Source organism: Pituophis catenifer, unplaced genomic scaffold (genome assembly GCF_029215685.1).
Source record: "Pituophis catenifer annectens isolate HBS135680 unplaced genomic scaffold, rPitCat1.0.hap2 SCAF_2, whole genome shotgun sequence".
Taxonomy (NCBI): domain Eukaryota; kingdom Metazoa; phylum Chordata; class Lepidosauria; order Squamata; family Colubridae; genus Pituophis; species Pituophis catenifer.
Window position 1 is genome coordinate 25,701,588 of NW_027256882.1, and position 16,414 is coordinate 25,718,001.

General features: G+C 41.7%; 1 protein-coding gene and 1 pseudogene across 1 annotated transcript; one reads left to right on the forward strand and one right to left on the reverse strand.

The window, feature by feature from the left end:
• LOC139311899 (zinc finger protein 420-like) overlaps positions 1–16,414 on the reverse strand; it is a 285,827-nt pseudogene that overhangs the window by 214,466 nt on the left and 54,947 nt on the right.
• LOC139313457 (vomeronasal type-2 receptor 26-like) lies at positions 3,173–16,397 on the forward strand. The gene is made up of 6 exons (XM_070939064.1): positions 3,173–3,198; positions 3,894–4,179; positions 7,234–8,022; positions 11,050–11,262; positions 13,065–13,191; positions 15,487–16,397. Exons 1-6 carry the CDS (start codon positions 3,173–3,175, stop codon positions 16,395–16,397), a joined length of 2,352 nt encoding a protein of 783 aa, XP_070795165.1.

Below are 16,414 nucleotides of genomic sequence, written 5' to 3' on the forward strand. Positions count from 1 at the left end.
CCTTGTTGGTTGTCTTTGGCCCAGATTTTGGTCAGGAATCTCCCTTTTTCTTACATGTGTTCTAAGGAATAATCATTTCTAAAGAAAAGGAATAAATACTTATTCCTCAGTGGGATAACTTGCAGACTATAAAAAATAACCTTGTGTAGCTTCTGTAGGGACTTGAAAAGAGGAAGAAGCTGATGAGAACCTTGATCGAAGTACTCCTCTAAATTGAACCCATAAAAGATCTCAATCCATAGGACAGATTTCATCCACCTTTCTGATCATTTCCACAAATGAAGTAATCATTTTGCCTCATTATTTACATCACAGAGGCTATGATTGACTTTACCTTCATAATCCTCCCAATGGCTTTTATTTATCAGTTTTTTGTTTTATTATTTATTTATTTATTTATAAAAATTTATTGGCCACCCATCTTACCTCAGGGTAACTGGGAGCAACTTACAATCATAAAAGATAAAAACTGTACAAAGCTAAAAGACATAAATACAATAATTTGTTGTTGTTAGTTGCGAAGTCATGTCCGACCTATCACGATCCCATGGACAACGTTCCTCCAGGCCTTCCTGTCCTCTACCATCCTCTGGAGTCCATTTAAGATCACGCCTACTGCTTCAGCAACTCCATCCAGCCACCTTGTTCTCTGTCGTCCCATTCTTCTTTTGCCCTCAATCTTTCCCAGCATTAGGCTCTTCTCCAGCGAGTTCTTCCTCACTGAAGGAAGGGAGGGAGATGGGATCTTGTGTTAATTTCTCAACTACCTCCACTATGATGTTCCCCCATTGGTGCCCCAACTAACTGGTACCTGACTCAAAAGCAATAATGGTGAGAAGGATCTTGGAGTCCTAGTGGACAACCACTTAAATATCAATCAGCAGTGTGCTGCACCTGCCAAAAAAGCCAATGTAGTCCTAGGCGGCAATAAGAAAGGGATAGTATCGAGAACATGTAGTGCTAATATCTCTTTATATTGCACTGGTAAGACCACACATGGATTATTGAATCCAGTTTTTGTCACTGTGATTAAAAAAAAAGGATGTTAAGACTCTAGAAAGAGTCCAAAGAAGTGCCACAAAGTTGATTGGATGGCTGGAGGCTAAAATATATGAGGAATGGCAGGAACGTGGCATGTCTAGTCTAACAGAGAGAAGGACTAGGGTCTTCCAATATTTGAGGGGCTGCCACAAAGAAGATAGAGACCACCAATTCTCCAAAGCGCTTAAGGGCAAGACAGAAGTATCAGTATTATTGTCTATGGAGATTCTCAGTCATCCAGGTCATGGTTGTCACAAAGGTGCTTTTTCAAGAGGCAACTGGACTTCCTGGTTTTTCTTTGAAGATGTTTCGCTTCTCATTCAAGAACCTTCTTTAGCTCTGATTGGATGGTGGAGAATGGAAAGATTTAAGGCAGCGGTTCTCAACCTGTGGGTCGCGACCCCTTTGGGGGTCGAATTACCCTTTCACGGGGGTCACCTAAGACCATCGGAAAACACATATTTTCAATGGTTTTAGGAATAATTTTATGGTTGGGGGTCACCACAACATGAGGAACTGTATTAAAGGGTCGCGGCATTAGGAAGGTTGAGAGCCACTGATTTAAGGAGTATAAATAAGGAGTCTGCAAGGAGTATAAATCCTTCCATTGCCCACCATCCAGTTGGAGCTGAAGAAGCTTCTTAGAACAAAGAAAAACCAGAAAGTCCAGTTGCCTCTTGAAAAAGCACCTTTGGGACTATCAGAATTATTCCCGCCTGACTAGAGCATCAAGAATATAGGGACTCCAAACCACACCTCCCAACCAATTGGCGGTATTTTGGGGGGAGTTTATACACAGTCACAGAGATTGGAAGGCCAAAGGGGCCCCTCTCCATCCATTGTGTTCCACAAAAAAGAAGGGGGACCAACAGATTAGCCCCAAGCCAGTTTCTGGTGGGTGTAGCAAAAAATCAGGTCGCATCATCTACCATGCAGTGGGCACAGCCAATGTCCCAGTTGCAGATCTTACAAGACAATGTTTTAGTTAATAAATAAGAAACTTCAAAATATAAAGGTACCCATTGGCTAATATGAATGTGGAAGGACAACACAGAGATGTCAAGGAGAAAATAAGAAAACTATTGCATTCTATAACTTTCTCTTTATGTGCCCAATGATACCGTCCACAGGCTGTCATTTTCCTACCTCTTAGTTGATTCTTATCTAATAATTGACATTTCCAGAAAAGATGGGAAATGAAATTTCACTTCAGGCATAAGGAATTTCGAAGTCAGCTTCAGTTTAGGATTGAAAAATGGAGATCTAATAGAAAAGAAAAATCACAAAAAAATCTTACTGTTAACATTAATTACCAAGGATATTTGCATTAGAAGACAAGCAGGACTAAAGTTGTGTCATCAATAAAGAGTTTAATCAAACTCCATAGCTCTGAGTGACCTTCTCCAGCAGTCTCTGGAGATAAGACACCATAATGAAGAGCAGAAGAAGTCAGTTACCTGGGTGTTGAACTGTTTTCCCCCAACATCACTTTCTGGACATGTCCTGACAGGAGGGACCACAACACCCTCAAGGTGTATTTGTGATTTTTCACTTACATGCTATTCTCCAGCTGACCCTCTGCAGTCGGAGTCTTGGAAGAACTTCAGGATCCCCAGAGGAGAAATTATTTCTCACTGTAATTATCACCACCTCAGTCTTTTGAGACATCTTCTGCTATAGTGACTGCCTTTGATGTGAACATCAGGCTGAAGGAACAAGAAAGCTATCTAACATCAGAAAAGGATAAATGCCACAGGTCACACTTTGTGTGACACAAGTTTCAGGGACAGCCAGAGACTGTGCTCTTGAACGTACTTTTCTCTCCTTTCCAACAAAGATTGGTTTGTCTCTGTCTGAATCAGGAAAGTGAGGGTGCTTTGAATTCATAGAAGTCTTCTTGTTCTTGTTTAGAAACAGGAAGGGGGTTGATTCAGTTCTATAAATTATGACTCTCCTGCTTTTAATGTTGCTGGTGTCTCATGCAGTCTCTGAGAAGATTAGAATGAAATGCCCGCTGAATTTTGATATCCGGGATGGGGAAAAACCGTGGAACTTTTACAGGCCAGGAGACCATTTCATTGGTATAGTCACCACTGAAACAACATCATCCCCTAGAATTTTGCCTTTCAACATGGCTCCTTCCAGTCAGTCTCGCTCGTAAGTGTGTGATGGAGTTGCATGCCCTCCAATTGAGGTCCTATTACTCTTTACTTCACTTACTCCTATATTGCAGGACCTGTCTAATCCCTTGAATCATTCTGATTCTCATGGCTTTCCGCTTTTGTCTTCTTTTGTGGAAGATAACTCAAAAACCAAACTTGAGGCAAATAAAACCTGAAACAAGCCCAGATTATTCATCCATTCTCATTCGATACTGACTTCATCACTTGACTACTGAGTTTGGTTTAAAAGAATGATTGAAAGGGTTGTAGGGTCCTCTGCCCACCTCATTTCCATATTTATATAACCACTCGTTGATGCAGCATTCACAGGAATAGAGGGTGACTTTATAGATCGCTTATGGAACATCCTCTTCATTTTATGGTAGTTCTATTTTAACAGATGAATGATTTTGAATGCAGGTTACTGGGTAGATGAATATTAGGACTGCTACAAATAATGGTGTATTTGTGATTCTTAACTGTGGTGGAGGACTCTCCCCATCCCACCTTCTCAATGCTCATAAAAATTACCTGCTGATAGGTGGCTCTCATTTGCTTTTAGCTTTGGATCTATATTGGCTTAAGACATAGTAGGCTTGTGGAGACAAAGAGGAGTAAACTGGGAAAAAAAATAAGTGTGTTGTTTCTCTTGATGATGATGTTAATAAATGAACATTTTTTTTTTTACAGGAGGACAAATTATTTTAAACAGCTAATCTTGATTTTTGCCATTCAAACGGTCAATATGAATCCCCGGTTTCTGCACAATCTCACACTTGGCTACAACATCCACGACAACTATGCCAGCACCCTTGCCACTTCAGAAGCCTTGCTGGACATGCTCTCTACTGGACAAGCCAATGTTCCCAACTACAGCTGTGGAAGGAAGGAAAACCTTTTGGCTCTTGTTGACGGAGCTAAGAGGGAAAGCTCCATTCAGATGTCAACATTGGTAGGCACCTACAAAGTCCCACAGGTTAGTGTGTGCGTGTTTCTCTGCCTGGTAAAGTGAGTAGGGAGGTTGTGGGTGAGCGATAGATCCAACCATATTTTGTCTATGGAATTCCAGAACTGTTTTTCACCATGGCCTTTATAGGTGTTATGGTCATGGATCGAGATACACTGTGGGGAGGGGGAAAGCATTCATATCCTCTTATGACACTATCCCCATTGCTTTGGAGACTTCTGCTACACACTTGTGACAGGGAGGAATAAAAAAGAACATAGCAGCTACTGACCAATTCACCTAATAGATGTATGAGAGTTTGGTTCGGACCAGGGGTGAAATACTCCCGGTTCGGACTGGATTGCCCGATCCAGTAGCGATGGTGGCAGGTGGTTCGGAGAACCGGTAGCAAAAATCCCTGCCCCACTCCCACCATGCCCAGCTGAGCTGCGCAATCATCAGAGGCTGTTCGGCCAAAGAGGTTGTAGAGGTTTTTCCTTTTTAAAAGGAAAAAAAGCTTCTGACGATCAGGCAACTCAGCTGGGATTGTCAGAGGCTTTTAAAAGCATTTTTTTACAACCACTTCGGCCAAAGAGGTTGTAGAAAAAATGGTTTTAAAAGTAAAAAAAAAAAATGGTCACATTACCCCACCACCACCAAGCCACACCCACAAAACCGGTAGTAACAAATTTTACATTTCACCACTGGGCTTGGACCCATGAGAGGTAGGATTAATATTTTTCAAGGGGTAACTCAAATTCATTCTTCAACCACTGCTATTTGGTCTAGACATTAATGACCGTTACTTACCAGGATGAATGAAGGATTCTAGAATACACGTGCCTAAGGCACTAAATACATATGGTAGTACCTTGTTATATTCTGAGAATATGATATGATGCCCAGAAGTTGGTTTATGTAGATAGTTGAGAAGATTTAGTTTCTACTCTCTAATAACTGCTCTATGTTCAATCAAAGGATCTTCTGACTGATAGTTGGTGTCCATGGATATGTTCTACCAGTCTTCTGCCTGTTTGTCCTATGTAGTGTCTGTTGAGGTCCTTACGCTCTATGTTGTACAGGACTCCTGTTTTGTTTCGTTTTTCCCTTCTGAGGCTGCTGGATATTTTGGAGAGCTTTACTTGATTTGTGTGCTACAATGATACCATATAGTTGTAATAGTTTGTTGGTGGTTTCTGAGATGTTTTTAATGTACAGCAGTATTATCCTTTTCACAACTTGTGTTAGTTGTGCTATATTAGGTTGGTCGGTCAGGGAGTTTTTGATGAAGCTGTATGGATATCTACTTTGCTGGAAGATGCTTCATAAAATGGAATAACAGAGTTGGAAGGGACCTTGGAAGTCTTCTAGTCCAACTCCCTGCCTAGGCAGGAAACACTACACCATTTCAGACAAATGGTTGTCCTATCACTTCTTAAAAACATCCAGTGTGGGAGCATTCACAACTTCTGGAGGCAAGTTGTTCCACTGGTTAATTGTTCTCACTGTCAGGAAATTTCTCCTTAGTTCTAGGTTGCTTCTCTCCTTGATTCGTTTCCATCCATTGCTTCTTGTCCTACACTCAGGTGCTTTGGAGAATAGCTTGACTCCCTCTTCTTTGTGGTAGCCCCTGAGATATTGGAACACTGCTATCATGCTGCGATCATCTACATGCTGTATAGATGATCTGTTTCCTTTTTTGTAATGTTCAGTGTTGCTGCAGTGTATTTATGCTTGTCTAAATAATGTCGAACCAAGGAACCAGCAAGACCACTTCCACCCACAATGACTAGGCAAGCCCCCAGAATAAAAAAATGTGAGCAAACCCCATTCCCTATTAGCACTGATGAAGTTTGGTAATGAAACATCTGCAAGAAAACAATCAAGCTCAGAAAATACCAAGGAGCCTGCATTTCAGCAAAGAGCTTTAAATATTCGCCTCCATCATTTTTGTGATGATTAATAAATAAAACTCAAATTTATGATCTTTGGAAATGGCATCATAGCCATAAACGGCTGCTTTTGATGATGGACCAATAGAGTGAATTAACATCTATCCTTATTTAGGGGAGTTTTCTCTGAGACTGAATCTAAGCCCCCTCTTCATTAAAGGAATTTTTTTTTTAATTTGATTTATATGCCGCCCTTCTCCGGAGACTCAGGGCGGCTTACAATGCGTTAAGCAATAGCCTTCATACTTTTGTATATTTATACAAAGTCAGCTTATTGCCCCCACAAACTGGGTCCTCATTTCACCTACCTTAGAAAGGATGGAAGGCTGAGTCAACCTTGAGCCTTGGAGAGATTCGAACCAGCAGTAATTGCAGGCAGCTGTGTTAATAACAGGGTGCTTAGACCATTGATTTAGAACAAGGGCTTAAGTATTTTCTATGTGGTCAGAATTCAACAACAACATACAATAGAGGCATTTTTTTTTAAAATTTGATTTATATACCGCCCTTCTCCGGAGACTCAGGGCGGCTTACAATGTGCTCAGCAATAGCCTTCATCCTTTTGTATATTTATACAAAGTCAGCTTATTGCCCCCACAAACTGGGTCCTCAATTCACCTACCTTAGAAAGGATGGAAGGCTGAGTCAACCTTGAGCCTTGGCGAGATTCGAACCCTGCAGTAATTGCAGGCAGCTGGTCTTAATAACCAGTTTAATAACAGGGTGCCTTAAACCACTGTACTACCAAGGCTCTCTTTATTTGAACAAAATTATTTGTCGCAATTCCATGAGCCAGATCTCTCCACATCATTCAACCTTGTAGTACTTCTTTGAGTTGTTCTATGCTCTGGCTGGTGTTAGCTTTGATAGTGTCAACTTCCAGCCACTGTGTTCTTTCGTAGCCTGGTTTCCTTTTACTGCTAATGTGGTACAGAAATAAGATTTGCATTATCTTTTTAACTTTTTAATTGTTTTTTTTTTTGTACAGTCTTGCTAATGTTCTGTATTCTGTATTTTGTTATATACCGTGTCTTGATATGGTTTGGGTAATTAACAATACACTATTCTAATATGTTCATGAGTATTTAATCTGACCCCAAATACAGCACAGCATTCTTCATTGCTTTTGCAGATCAGTGATGAAATTGTTTCAGAGACTCTCAGTGATAAAAGTCAGTTTCCTTTTTTCTACCGGATTCTCCCCAAAAAAGGAATCACATATCCAGCAATTGTCCAACTGCTCCTTCATTTCAGATGGACTTTGATTGGTCTCTTTGCTTCAGACACCGAGGAGGGAGAGAATTTCATGAGGACTTTTATTCCTATGCTTGTCCACAATGGAATTTGTGTGGTTATATCACAACGGTTCTCAGCGACTGGACATACAACACCCGTCAGGGATGCCGTCTCAAAGTGGAGACAAGTCAATGTCTTTGTGAACTACATAGAGCATGTTAATGCTTGGGACAGAATTCATACTTTGCAGTTAACGTTTGAAGGTGTTCCAGGACCTATTGAAGAGAAAGTTTGGATACTGGAAAGCATTGATCATTTGGTATTAAGACGGGAAGACCTTTACAAATATGTCCATAGTATTTGGACTTTTGCTTTTCAGGAAAAGAAAAGGACAGAAGATGATCCCTTTGGAACCAAACTCCTTGTGCAATTGGAAAATAGATATTTTCGCTGTTCTTTTTCAAAGCATGTTTTTTCTGTCAAAGGTCGGAAAAGATGCACCCAGAGAGCACTACTGAGGCCCGTAGAGGAAAGGAGAAGGATATGGATCTCTTTTCACCTCCATCTGCATAGTGTTATTAGGACTCTGGCCTATGCCTTGAAAGCTGCATATTCTTCCAGATCCAGGACGAGAAGCAAGAAGACTGAAAAGACATTGGAGGCTCCGAGGCTGCAGCCATGGCAGGTATGGAATCCCTACCAGAATTCATGAAACTCCAAGGGAGTAGAGGAACCTTCTCGCCCTGTTTTTTTTTTTAATTTGATTTATATGCCACCCTTCTCCGGAGACTCAGGGCGGCTTACAGTGCATTAAGCAATAGCCTTCATACTTTTGTATATTTTTATACAAAGTCAGCTTATTGCCCCCACAAACTGGGTTCTCAATTTACCTACCTTAGAAAGGATGGAAGGCTGAGTCAACCTTGAGCCTGGCGAGATTTGATCTTACTTTAATTGCAGACAGCTGGTGTTAAATTACAGTGCTTAGTCTGTTGAGCTATCCAGGCTCCTGGATAGCCCTGGTTATGCTACCAAAGGCCAACAGCTTGGCCAATCTAATCACTCGGAGAATAATTTTGTGGGGATGGGGGCAAGAGGTTTTGGCTGAGCCAAGCAAGACCAAAGGGGCGTGCATAAGCGCACCAGCGTGCCTACCGTCCCTATCCTAATGTTTTCTTTTATTTGTATCTTTTTCATGTATTTATAATTATGTTTACACTCGTATCTGTCATAAAATACATGCTTGATGAAATAAAATAAATAAAATAAAATAAATAGCTTCTGCTGCATGGATCTTCAAGATCCAGTAATTTAACATCTTTAGTTCTGGGTGGGGTTGCACTTGTTCTGACCTAGGCTCCCTTAAAAAGCAAGGAGCAGAGTCTTGGTCCCGGCAAAACCTCTTTTATTTACACAACTGTGAATTCCTTTCATTCACAGTCAGCAAGGCCTCTCCAAACAGTTTCTCAAAGGAATATTTATCAACGCAGACTTTATCTTGCTTGGAAAGCTGCCATGTAACTAGTTTCCAAACACAGTACAAGGCAAAACTTGGCACAGAGTCTCGGAATGAACGAGTTGTTTCCTGAAAAAGGCCACTCCCCATTTGCTCCTCTTTTGTTTCCTATGGGAGGGGCCAATTACCTCCAAGGTCCCAAGTAGACCCTGCTTTCTTAGTTGTTCTTGTCTTCTGGCAGCTCTGCGCATGTGCACACTGGGAACAGGCTCCAGCTGTTCATCTGCCTCACTGCTGTCTAGCTCCCTCTCTGCCTCCGACGCAGAGCCCTCATCTCAGCTTTCCCCAGCCCCCAGGACTGGCCCATGTTCCTCCCCAACCTCCTCACTGTCCGACTCTGCTACCAGCTCCACTGGCCACCAGCAAGCCACAACAGCACTAACCTTGAGAGACCTGGTCCAAATCCTTTCCTAAATAGGCACCTCTTACAGTTGAGTAATCAACCAGAAGGTGTCTTCTCTTTTTTAGATACCCTACTGTTCTGTCCCCGTCTCACACACGCACCTCCACAGACAGGCAACAGTTAAAGAACTCAGCCAACAACAGTTTATCTTGTATCAGAATTGGCAGCAACCCAGTGGCTGGCTGCCAGGTATTCTTTACTCACGAGGGGGGAGTTTCTCCCTTCGTCCGGGAACAAAGCCAATACACAATAATCAACAAAGTCCAGTAAATACAAAGAAGGTCATCCGATATCCGTTTTTTGCTTGTCATAGAGCTGAACCGGCCACCACACCCTCTTTTATACCCTGTGGGGTGTGGTCCAATGACTCAGCCTAATCGCTGGCACGCCTCTTCTTCTGTTGCATGCGCTTATCTCTGTGACGCTGCCAAGGGTCCAGCCAAGACTCATTATTCTCATCACTGTCCACCTGTGGCTGCGTGGATGTGCTTGGCCCCGGGCCTATCTCTTGACCTTCGGCAGACACCGAAGGCTTTGCCAGAGAGGAGGGTCCTGGAAAGGGAGGCCTTGCCAACTCCTCCCCTTCACTCTCGGAGTCCTCTCCTGACGATGACACAGGCTCCGGTAACGGAGCCACAACACCTACTCACCTTCATGGCTGATTTGCAACACCTGATACAGACCTTCCCTTCTCCAAGAAAATGTCTTCCTCACGGACCACCATCCCCTGCCCAGTTGTGTCATTATAATCACAAAAACCTGCCACCTTAGAATCCCTATTAAGTTCAGCAGGAACAGAACAACTATTATGTACACAGCCACACCAATAGCATTATCTTTGTGGTCTACAGCTCTCACTCTGCCAGATCCAACAATTGTCTGTACTGTCCTTCTCGTGCAGGGTCTGTGTGGAGGAGAGGGCTGATAGCATGGCACACATGATAACAAACCATTTCTTACATAACGTCTTTGGAAATATCCATGTATCCTTTGTTTCCCGTACTGTAAAAAGGCATGCCAACCCAGTTGTAAATCATGACCCTCCAATGTCAATAGTCTTCTATTCCTTAATAAAATCCATTCTTTAATCCATGTTAACGCTGCCGCTTGATAATACAATTCCCAATTCGGAAGGCCAAACCCATCTCTAATTCTTGCATCTTGTAGCATTTTTATGTTGATCCTTGCTCTCTTTCCTTGCCACACATATTTCCACATTTTCTTCAACTAAGCTTGGTGGCGCAGCAGACTAATAGCCTGTTATTATCATCCAGCTGCCTGTAATTACTGCTAGTTCGAATCTCGCCAAGGCTCAAGGTTGACTCAGCCTTCCATTCTTTCTAAGATAGGTGAAATGAGGACCCAGTTTGTGGGGCCAATAAGCTGACTTTGTATAAAATATACAAAAGTATGAAGGCTATTACTTAACGCATTGTAAGCCGCCCTGAGTCTCCGGAGAAGGGCGGCATATAAATCAAATTAAAAAAAAAACCTCTTCAAAATATTTTTTCTCCAGTTTTGTTGGTCTAGTTTGAAATAAAAATAATATTTCTGGTAATACATTCATTTTTATTAATGCTATTCTTCCCGTTAGTGATAATTGCAAATTTCTCCATTTTTCCAGGTCTATTTCAATTTGTTTTTTCAGTTTATGATAATGGTAACACCTGCTCTCCCAGCTCACCATATTTGCAAATTAGACAACTCTAAAAGAAAGATTCAAGTGTGAAAAGCCCACCTGGGATAAGAAACCAAATTTCTGCTTTTAAAATTCTTGGAATTTTCTATTCTAGTTCCATCCATTTCTGGAGAAGAATGAGTTTTGCAATATTTCCCATAGAAAATTGTACTTGGACCAAAATGGAGATGTAGCTGCAGATCTGGACGTCATAAACTGGGTGCTTCTTCCCAGGTTGGATCCCATTGACAAGCAACTGGGGAGTTTTGAAAGGCAGAGATTTATTATCAATAGAGATATTCTGTCATGGCTAAAGTTGCGCAACAAGGTGGGAGAAATATAGATGTTCTTATTTCTTAACCGGGCGACTATTGTACACTACTTTCAAAGGGGAGCAGCTTTGCAATGTTTTTATAGCCTTTAAGAATCCTTTGCATATCCTACCAGTCGTACCTTTCTTTCTTCACCACAGTTTTATTCTATTTTTATAAATCTAACAGAATAAAACTTTAATAAATCTTTTATTTATTTATTTATTTTATTTCTATACCGCCCTTCTCCTGCAGAACTCAGGGCGGTGTACAGCGAGATAAAACATTGCATATAAAATTTAAAAACAGTTTAAAAAACAATTAAATAATTTCAGCCCAAGATTTAAAAACAACCCAATTAAAACCGAATTCAATTAAAACTGAGAGGATGAGATCAAGCCAGCCCGGCTAGATGGAATAAGTGTGTTTTCAGGGCCCGACGAAAAGTCCGGAGTATCTCTGGGGGTAGGTCGTTCCAGAGGGCAGGTGCCGCCACAGAGAAGGCTCTCCCCCTGGGGGTCACCAGCCGACATTGTGTGGCCGACGGCACCCTGAGGAGGCCCTCTCTGTGCGAGCGAACTGGCGGCTACTGGCGGCAGAAGTCGGTCTCGTAGATACCCCGGCCCTAAGCCATGGAGCGCTTTAAAGTGGTCACCAACACCTTGAAGCACACCCAGAAGACCACAGGAAGCCAGTGCAGCTCGCGCAGGGGAGGTGTCATATGTGAGCGCCCCGTTGCTCCCATAATCCCATAATTTTTTAGGGAAAAAATATCCTAAAATTTAACAAGAATATACCATCATACTTTAAAGTCATGGATACATGAAAAATGGAGGAAATGATATTAATATAACCATGAAAAAAAAAAACCCACTGGTTATCAATTCATGCTTAAAACTTTTGTTAATTCCATCCCTCCAGACTTAATTAAATAGAAAAGTCCTTTATTCCAAAAACAAAAGGGATTAACTAAATGAAGAATATGTCAGTGGCTGCATCTCCTGCAAATATTTGTAACTAGTTAGAGAGTTTATATTAACTAAGTGTAGCTGCAATTTAGCAATCTGGAATTAAGGAGAAACTTCCTAACAGTGAGGACAATTAACCAGTGGATCAGCTTGCCTTCAGAAGCTGTGAATGCTTCATCACTGGAGGTATTTAAGAAGTGACTGGACTGTCACTTGTCTGAAATGGTATAGGGTGTTAAGGATATTGTTGTTGTGTTACCAACCAGCAGAGTGTAGAGCACAGAGAAACGTTGCTGAGAGCAATGAATAAGAGATGTGCAAACTGGTTTATCAAAAGTTTACTTTATAGTGAAAAACAATCTCATAGTCTTTAAATCAATCCAAGTCTTTGCCAGTTAAATCAGTCCAGTGATACAAAAATCTTCTTACCACACAAACAGTAGTTGGTTAGAATAACAAACTCACTCTGGTTCACAAACCACGATGGTAGCAGATCCATCCAACGAAGATAGCACAATGGTAGCAACTTCACACACAATGGTAGCATATCCTCAACTGAATACATTACAGTACCTTTCTTAAATTACAGCATGACTCAGCATTACAATGAATTAGCAGTAAAACTTTAAAGTCACACAATACATATTCATATTAAAGTCACAGAACACATATTTTGCCTGGACAACTTGTTAGGCTCAAACCATATCCTAACATAGGGTCTCCTGCTTGAGCAGGGAGTTGGACTAGAAGACTTCCAGCTCTATTCTGATTAATATTCATGTTCACCTCCATTTTCCAAGGATGGTGAATTCTAACATATTTTCTTTCGCATTCATTGTTTGTCTGCTTAGTCTCTGCCTCAGTCCAAATGTGTGGAAAATTGTCGTCCTGGATTTGTCAAGCGGTCTCGAGAAGGAGAGCCAGTTTGCTGCTACGACTGCATTCCTTGTCCAGACGGGACCATCTCCACTCAGGAAGGTGGATGACATCAAAGAAAAGAGCAAGTTCTGTGGAAGTAGATTCATCCAGAGTATTTTCTTGAAAGTCAAAGCTACAAGATGCATTTTCCCACTGAGGGTTTCCAGCCATGGAAACCTCAGCAAGCACTCTCTAAGTTGGTTGAAATCAGCTCTCTGAAAGTCCAAGACTGGACTTTACTTTTTTGGTTACCTTGTGATTAACTGATTAATTATTGACCATATAATACTGTAGATTCTACTACCACTGCTCCAGTAATAATTCCAGATTATTTTAATGACTAGCTTCTTCTGCCCCTGTTCCTAAATTTCATTAGATAGACATTTGCTGAGTCCAGTATATTAAAAAGTGTTCTATTGCAGGACTCAGAAAGTGTACCTAAAAAACTGATTCATTATTATCCTCTAGTACTGTGGGTTCATATAGAGGTTCTGTACATTAACATGAAATTCTTCCAGTCCTAAGACTTTCCCAAATTCTATAGATTTTAGCTATATATATATTTATTTATATATTTAAATTGTTATGCCACCTACACCTCACAAGGTTCAAGGTTGGCTCAGCATTCCATCCTTCTGAGGTGAATGGATAAAACGAGGACCTAGATTGTTGGGGGCAATCTGCTGACTGTAAACCGCTTAGAGCAGGGGTGGCCTCCTGGGGGGTTCAGCAGGGTTCAGGTGATTCTCTAGCCAAGGATCGCTGGGGTTCAGCGAACCCTCAAATGCCACCCCTGGCTGGCCACGTCCACCCCATCCTGCCCCTCCCAGGAGTCTCCATGTGGCCCGTTCATCATGGGCCATGTGGAGGGTTTGGGAGAGCAAAAAACGGGCCTACCAGAGGTTCCGGAAGTCTGGAAACAGGCCTGTTTCCGGCCTCCAGAGGGCCTCCAGACCTCAGGGGAAGCAGTTTTCGCTCTCCCGGAGACTCAAGGAAAGCCTCCGGAGCCTGGAGAGGGTGAAAAATGCCCCCCCCTATGGTGCAGGCGGCCGACTAGGCCACGCCACCCAGCAACGGTTTTAATTTATTTTAGTTATTTTTAACTTTTATATTATATGTATCTTAATTTCTGCTGTTCACCGCCCTGAGTCCTTCAGGAGAAGGGCGGTATATAAATTTAAATAAATAAATAAACGGGGCAGTGAACCCATTGCTAAAGGATCTGAAGCCCACCCCTGGCTTAGAGGGATGTAAAAGCACTGTGAAGCGGTATATAAGTCTAAGTGCTATTGCTACTTCCCTAAGGTGACTCTTGGTATCATGGCCCACCTGCCATCAGTCCTTCTTGTGACCAGCCATTTTCCATTTCCATTCTTTTACTCTCTTGATGACATTGTTTACTTTTGTTTGTTTTCTAATCCATGTGCAGGTCTTACTATCTTGTCTTGTAATGCCAAGCATGTATCTTTCCATGGCTCTTTGCACCACTCTTAGCTTTTGTACCGATTGTGGGGTTAGTGTCCACCAGCATATGTTAGAGCAGATAGCACACACAGATTGAAAACTTTTCTCTCAGTTTTGAAAGTATGCTTAGCTTGCTGGATGCCTGCCAACCACATTTAACATGCCGTTCAATTTCCTTTATTGTATCACCTTCCATTGAGATCTGTTGGCCAAGATATATATAGTGGTCTACTACATCTAGTTCCTCTCCGAATATAAACATTTTCTTTCTTTGGTGACTTTATTAAACATAACCTGGCTCTTTTTCAGGTTTATTTTTAAGGCAAAGAGTTCTCCTGTTTTGTGCAGCTCTTGTATGTGTCTTTGTAGCTCTTCTGAGTCTTGTGAGAAGAGAACATCATCATCTGCAAATCTTAATTTAAACTATTAAATAGGCACCATTCCATCTTTTACCCAGTCTAGTTTGCAGAATACTTCTTCAAGGCATACTTCTTCATATATTGATTGTAGTAAGTTTATTTTTATTTTTAAGCCAAAGAGTTCTCCTGTTTTGTACAGCCCCTCACATACATATATACACACATGTAGGGGCCGACGAAAGCTTAGCAGAAGTTTTAAAATAAAATTTTTTTAAACTTTTAAACGTTCCGGAGATCGTGATGTCTATCGCTTCTTCTATACATATATATATATATACATATACGCATATATATTGTATGTGAGAGAGACAGAGAGAAAGAGAGACAGAGAGAGAGAAGGGTATTCTTATTATCTTTGTTTGGGAAAGTGTTAAAAATGCATTTGGAAATGTCAACTGTTGTCCCAAGAAGCTACTTCTTAAAACGTGAAATGAGAGATTGTTAAAACAAATAATTCTTTTGGTATTCTCAGATATGGAAAAATGCACCAAGTGTCTGGATGATCAATATCCAAATGAGGACCGAATCCAATGTATCCCCAAAATTATAACCTTCCTGTCTTATGAAGAACATCTAGGCATCATCCTGGTCTCTTTTGCCTTAAGTTTGTTCCTAAGCACAGGCCTTATTTTAATCATATTCATTAAATACCAAGAAACTCCCATTGTCAGAGCCAACAACCGGGATCTGTCTTACATCCTCCTGGTTTCCCTCCTGCTTTGCTTCTTGTCCTCCTTTTTCTTTATTGGTCAACCAAGGAAAGCCTCCTGCCTTCTACGACAAACAGTGTTCAGCATTGTTTTCTCAGTTGCAATTTCTTCTCTCCTGGCTAAAACAATCACAGTGGTGCTGGCCTTCCTGGCCACAAAACCAGGAAACCAAGTGAAGAGATGGTTGGGGAAGAGCTTGGCCAACTCTATCATCCTTTCCTGTTCTGCTGTCCAAATTATCATCTGCTCCATCTGGCTTGTAGTTTGTCCTCCATACCCTGACTCTGACATACACTCCGAGCCTGAAATGATCATCCTGCAATGCAACGAAGGGTCTGTTGTCATGTTCTACATGAGCCTTAGTTACATGGGCTTCCTGGCTGCCATCTGCTTCACAGTGGCTTTCCTGGCCAGAAATCTCCCTGGGACCTTCAATGAAGCCAAGCTGATCACCTTCAGCATGCTGGTTTTCTGCAGTGTCTGGGTGAGTTTTGTGCCTACTTACCTGAGCACCAAAGGGAAATACGTGGTGGCTGTGCAGGTCTTCTCCATCTTGGCCTCCAGTGCTGGTCTGCTGGGCTGCATCTTCATCCCCAAGTGCTACATTATCATTCTGAAACCAGACCTGAATACAAAGGAGCAGCTTACGACTAAAAGAAATGTAGAACTGTGAGACAGATGGGTCATACG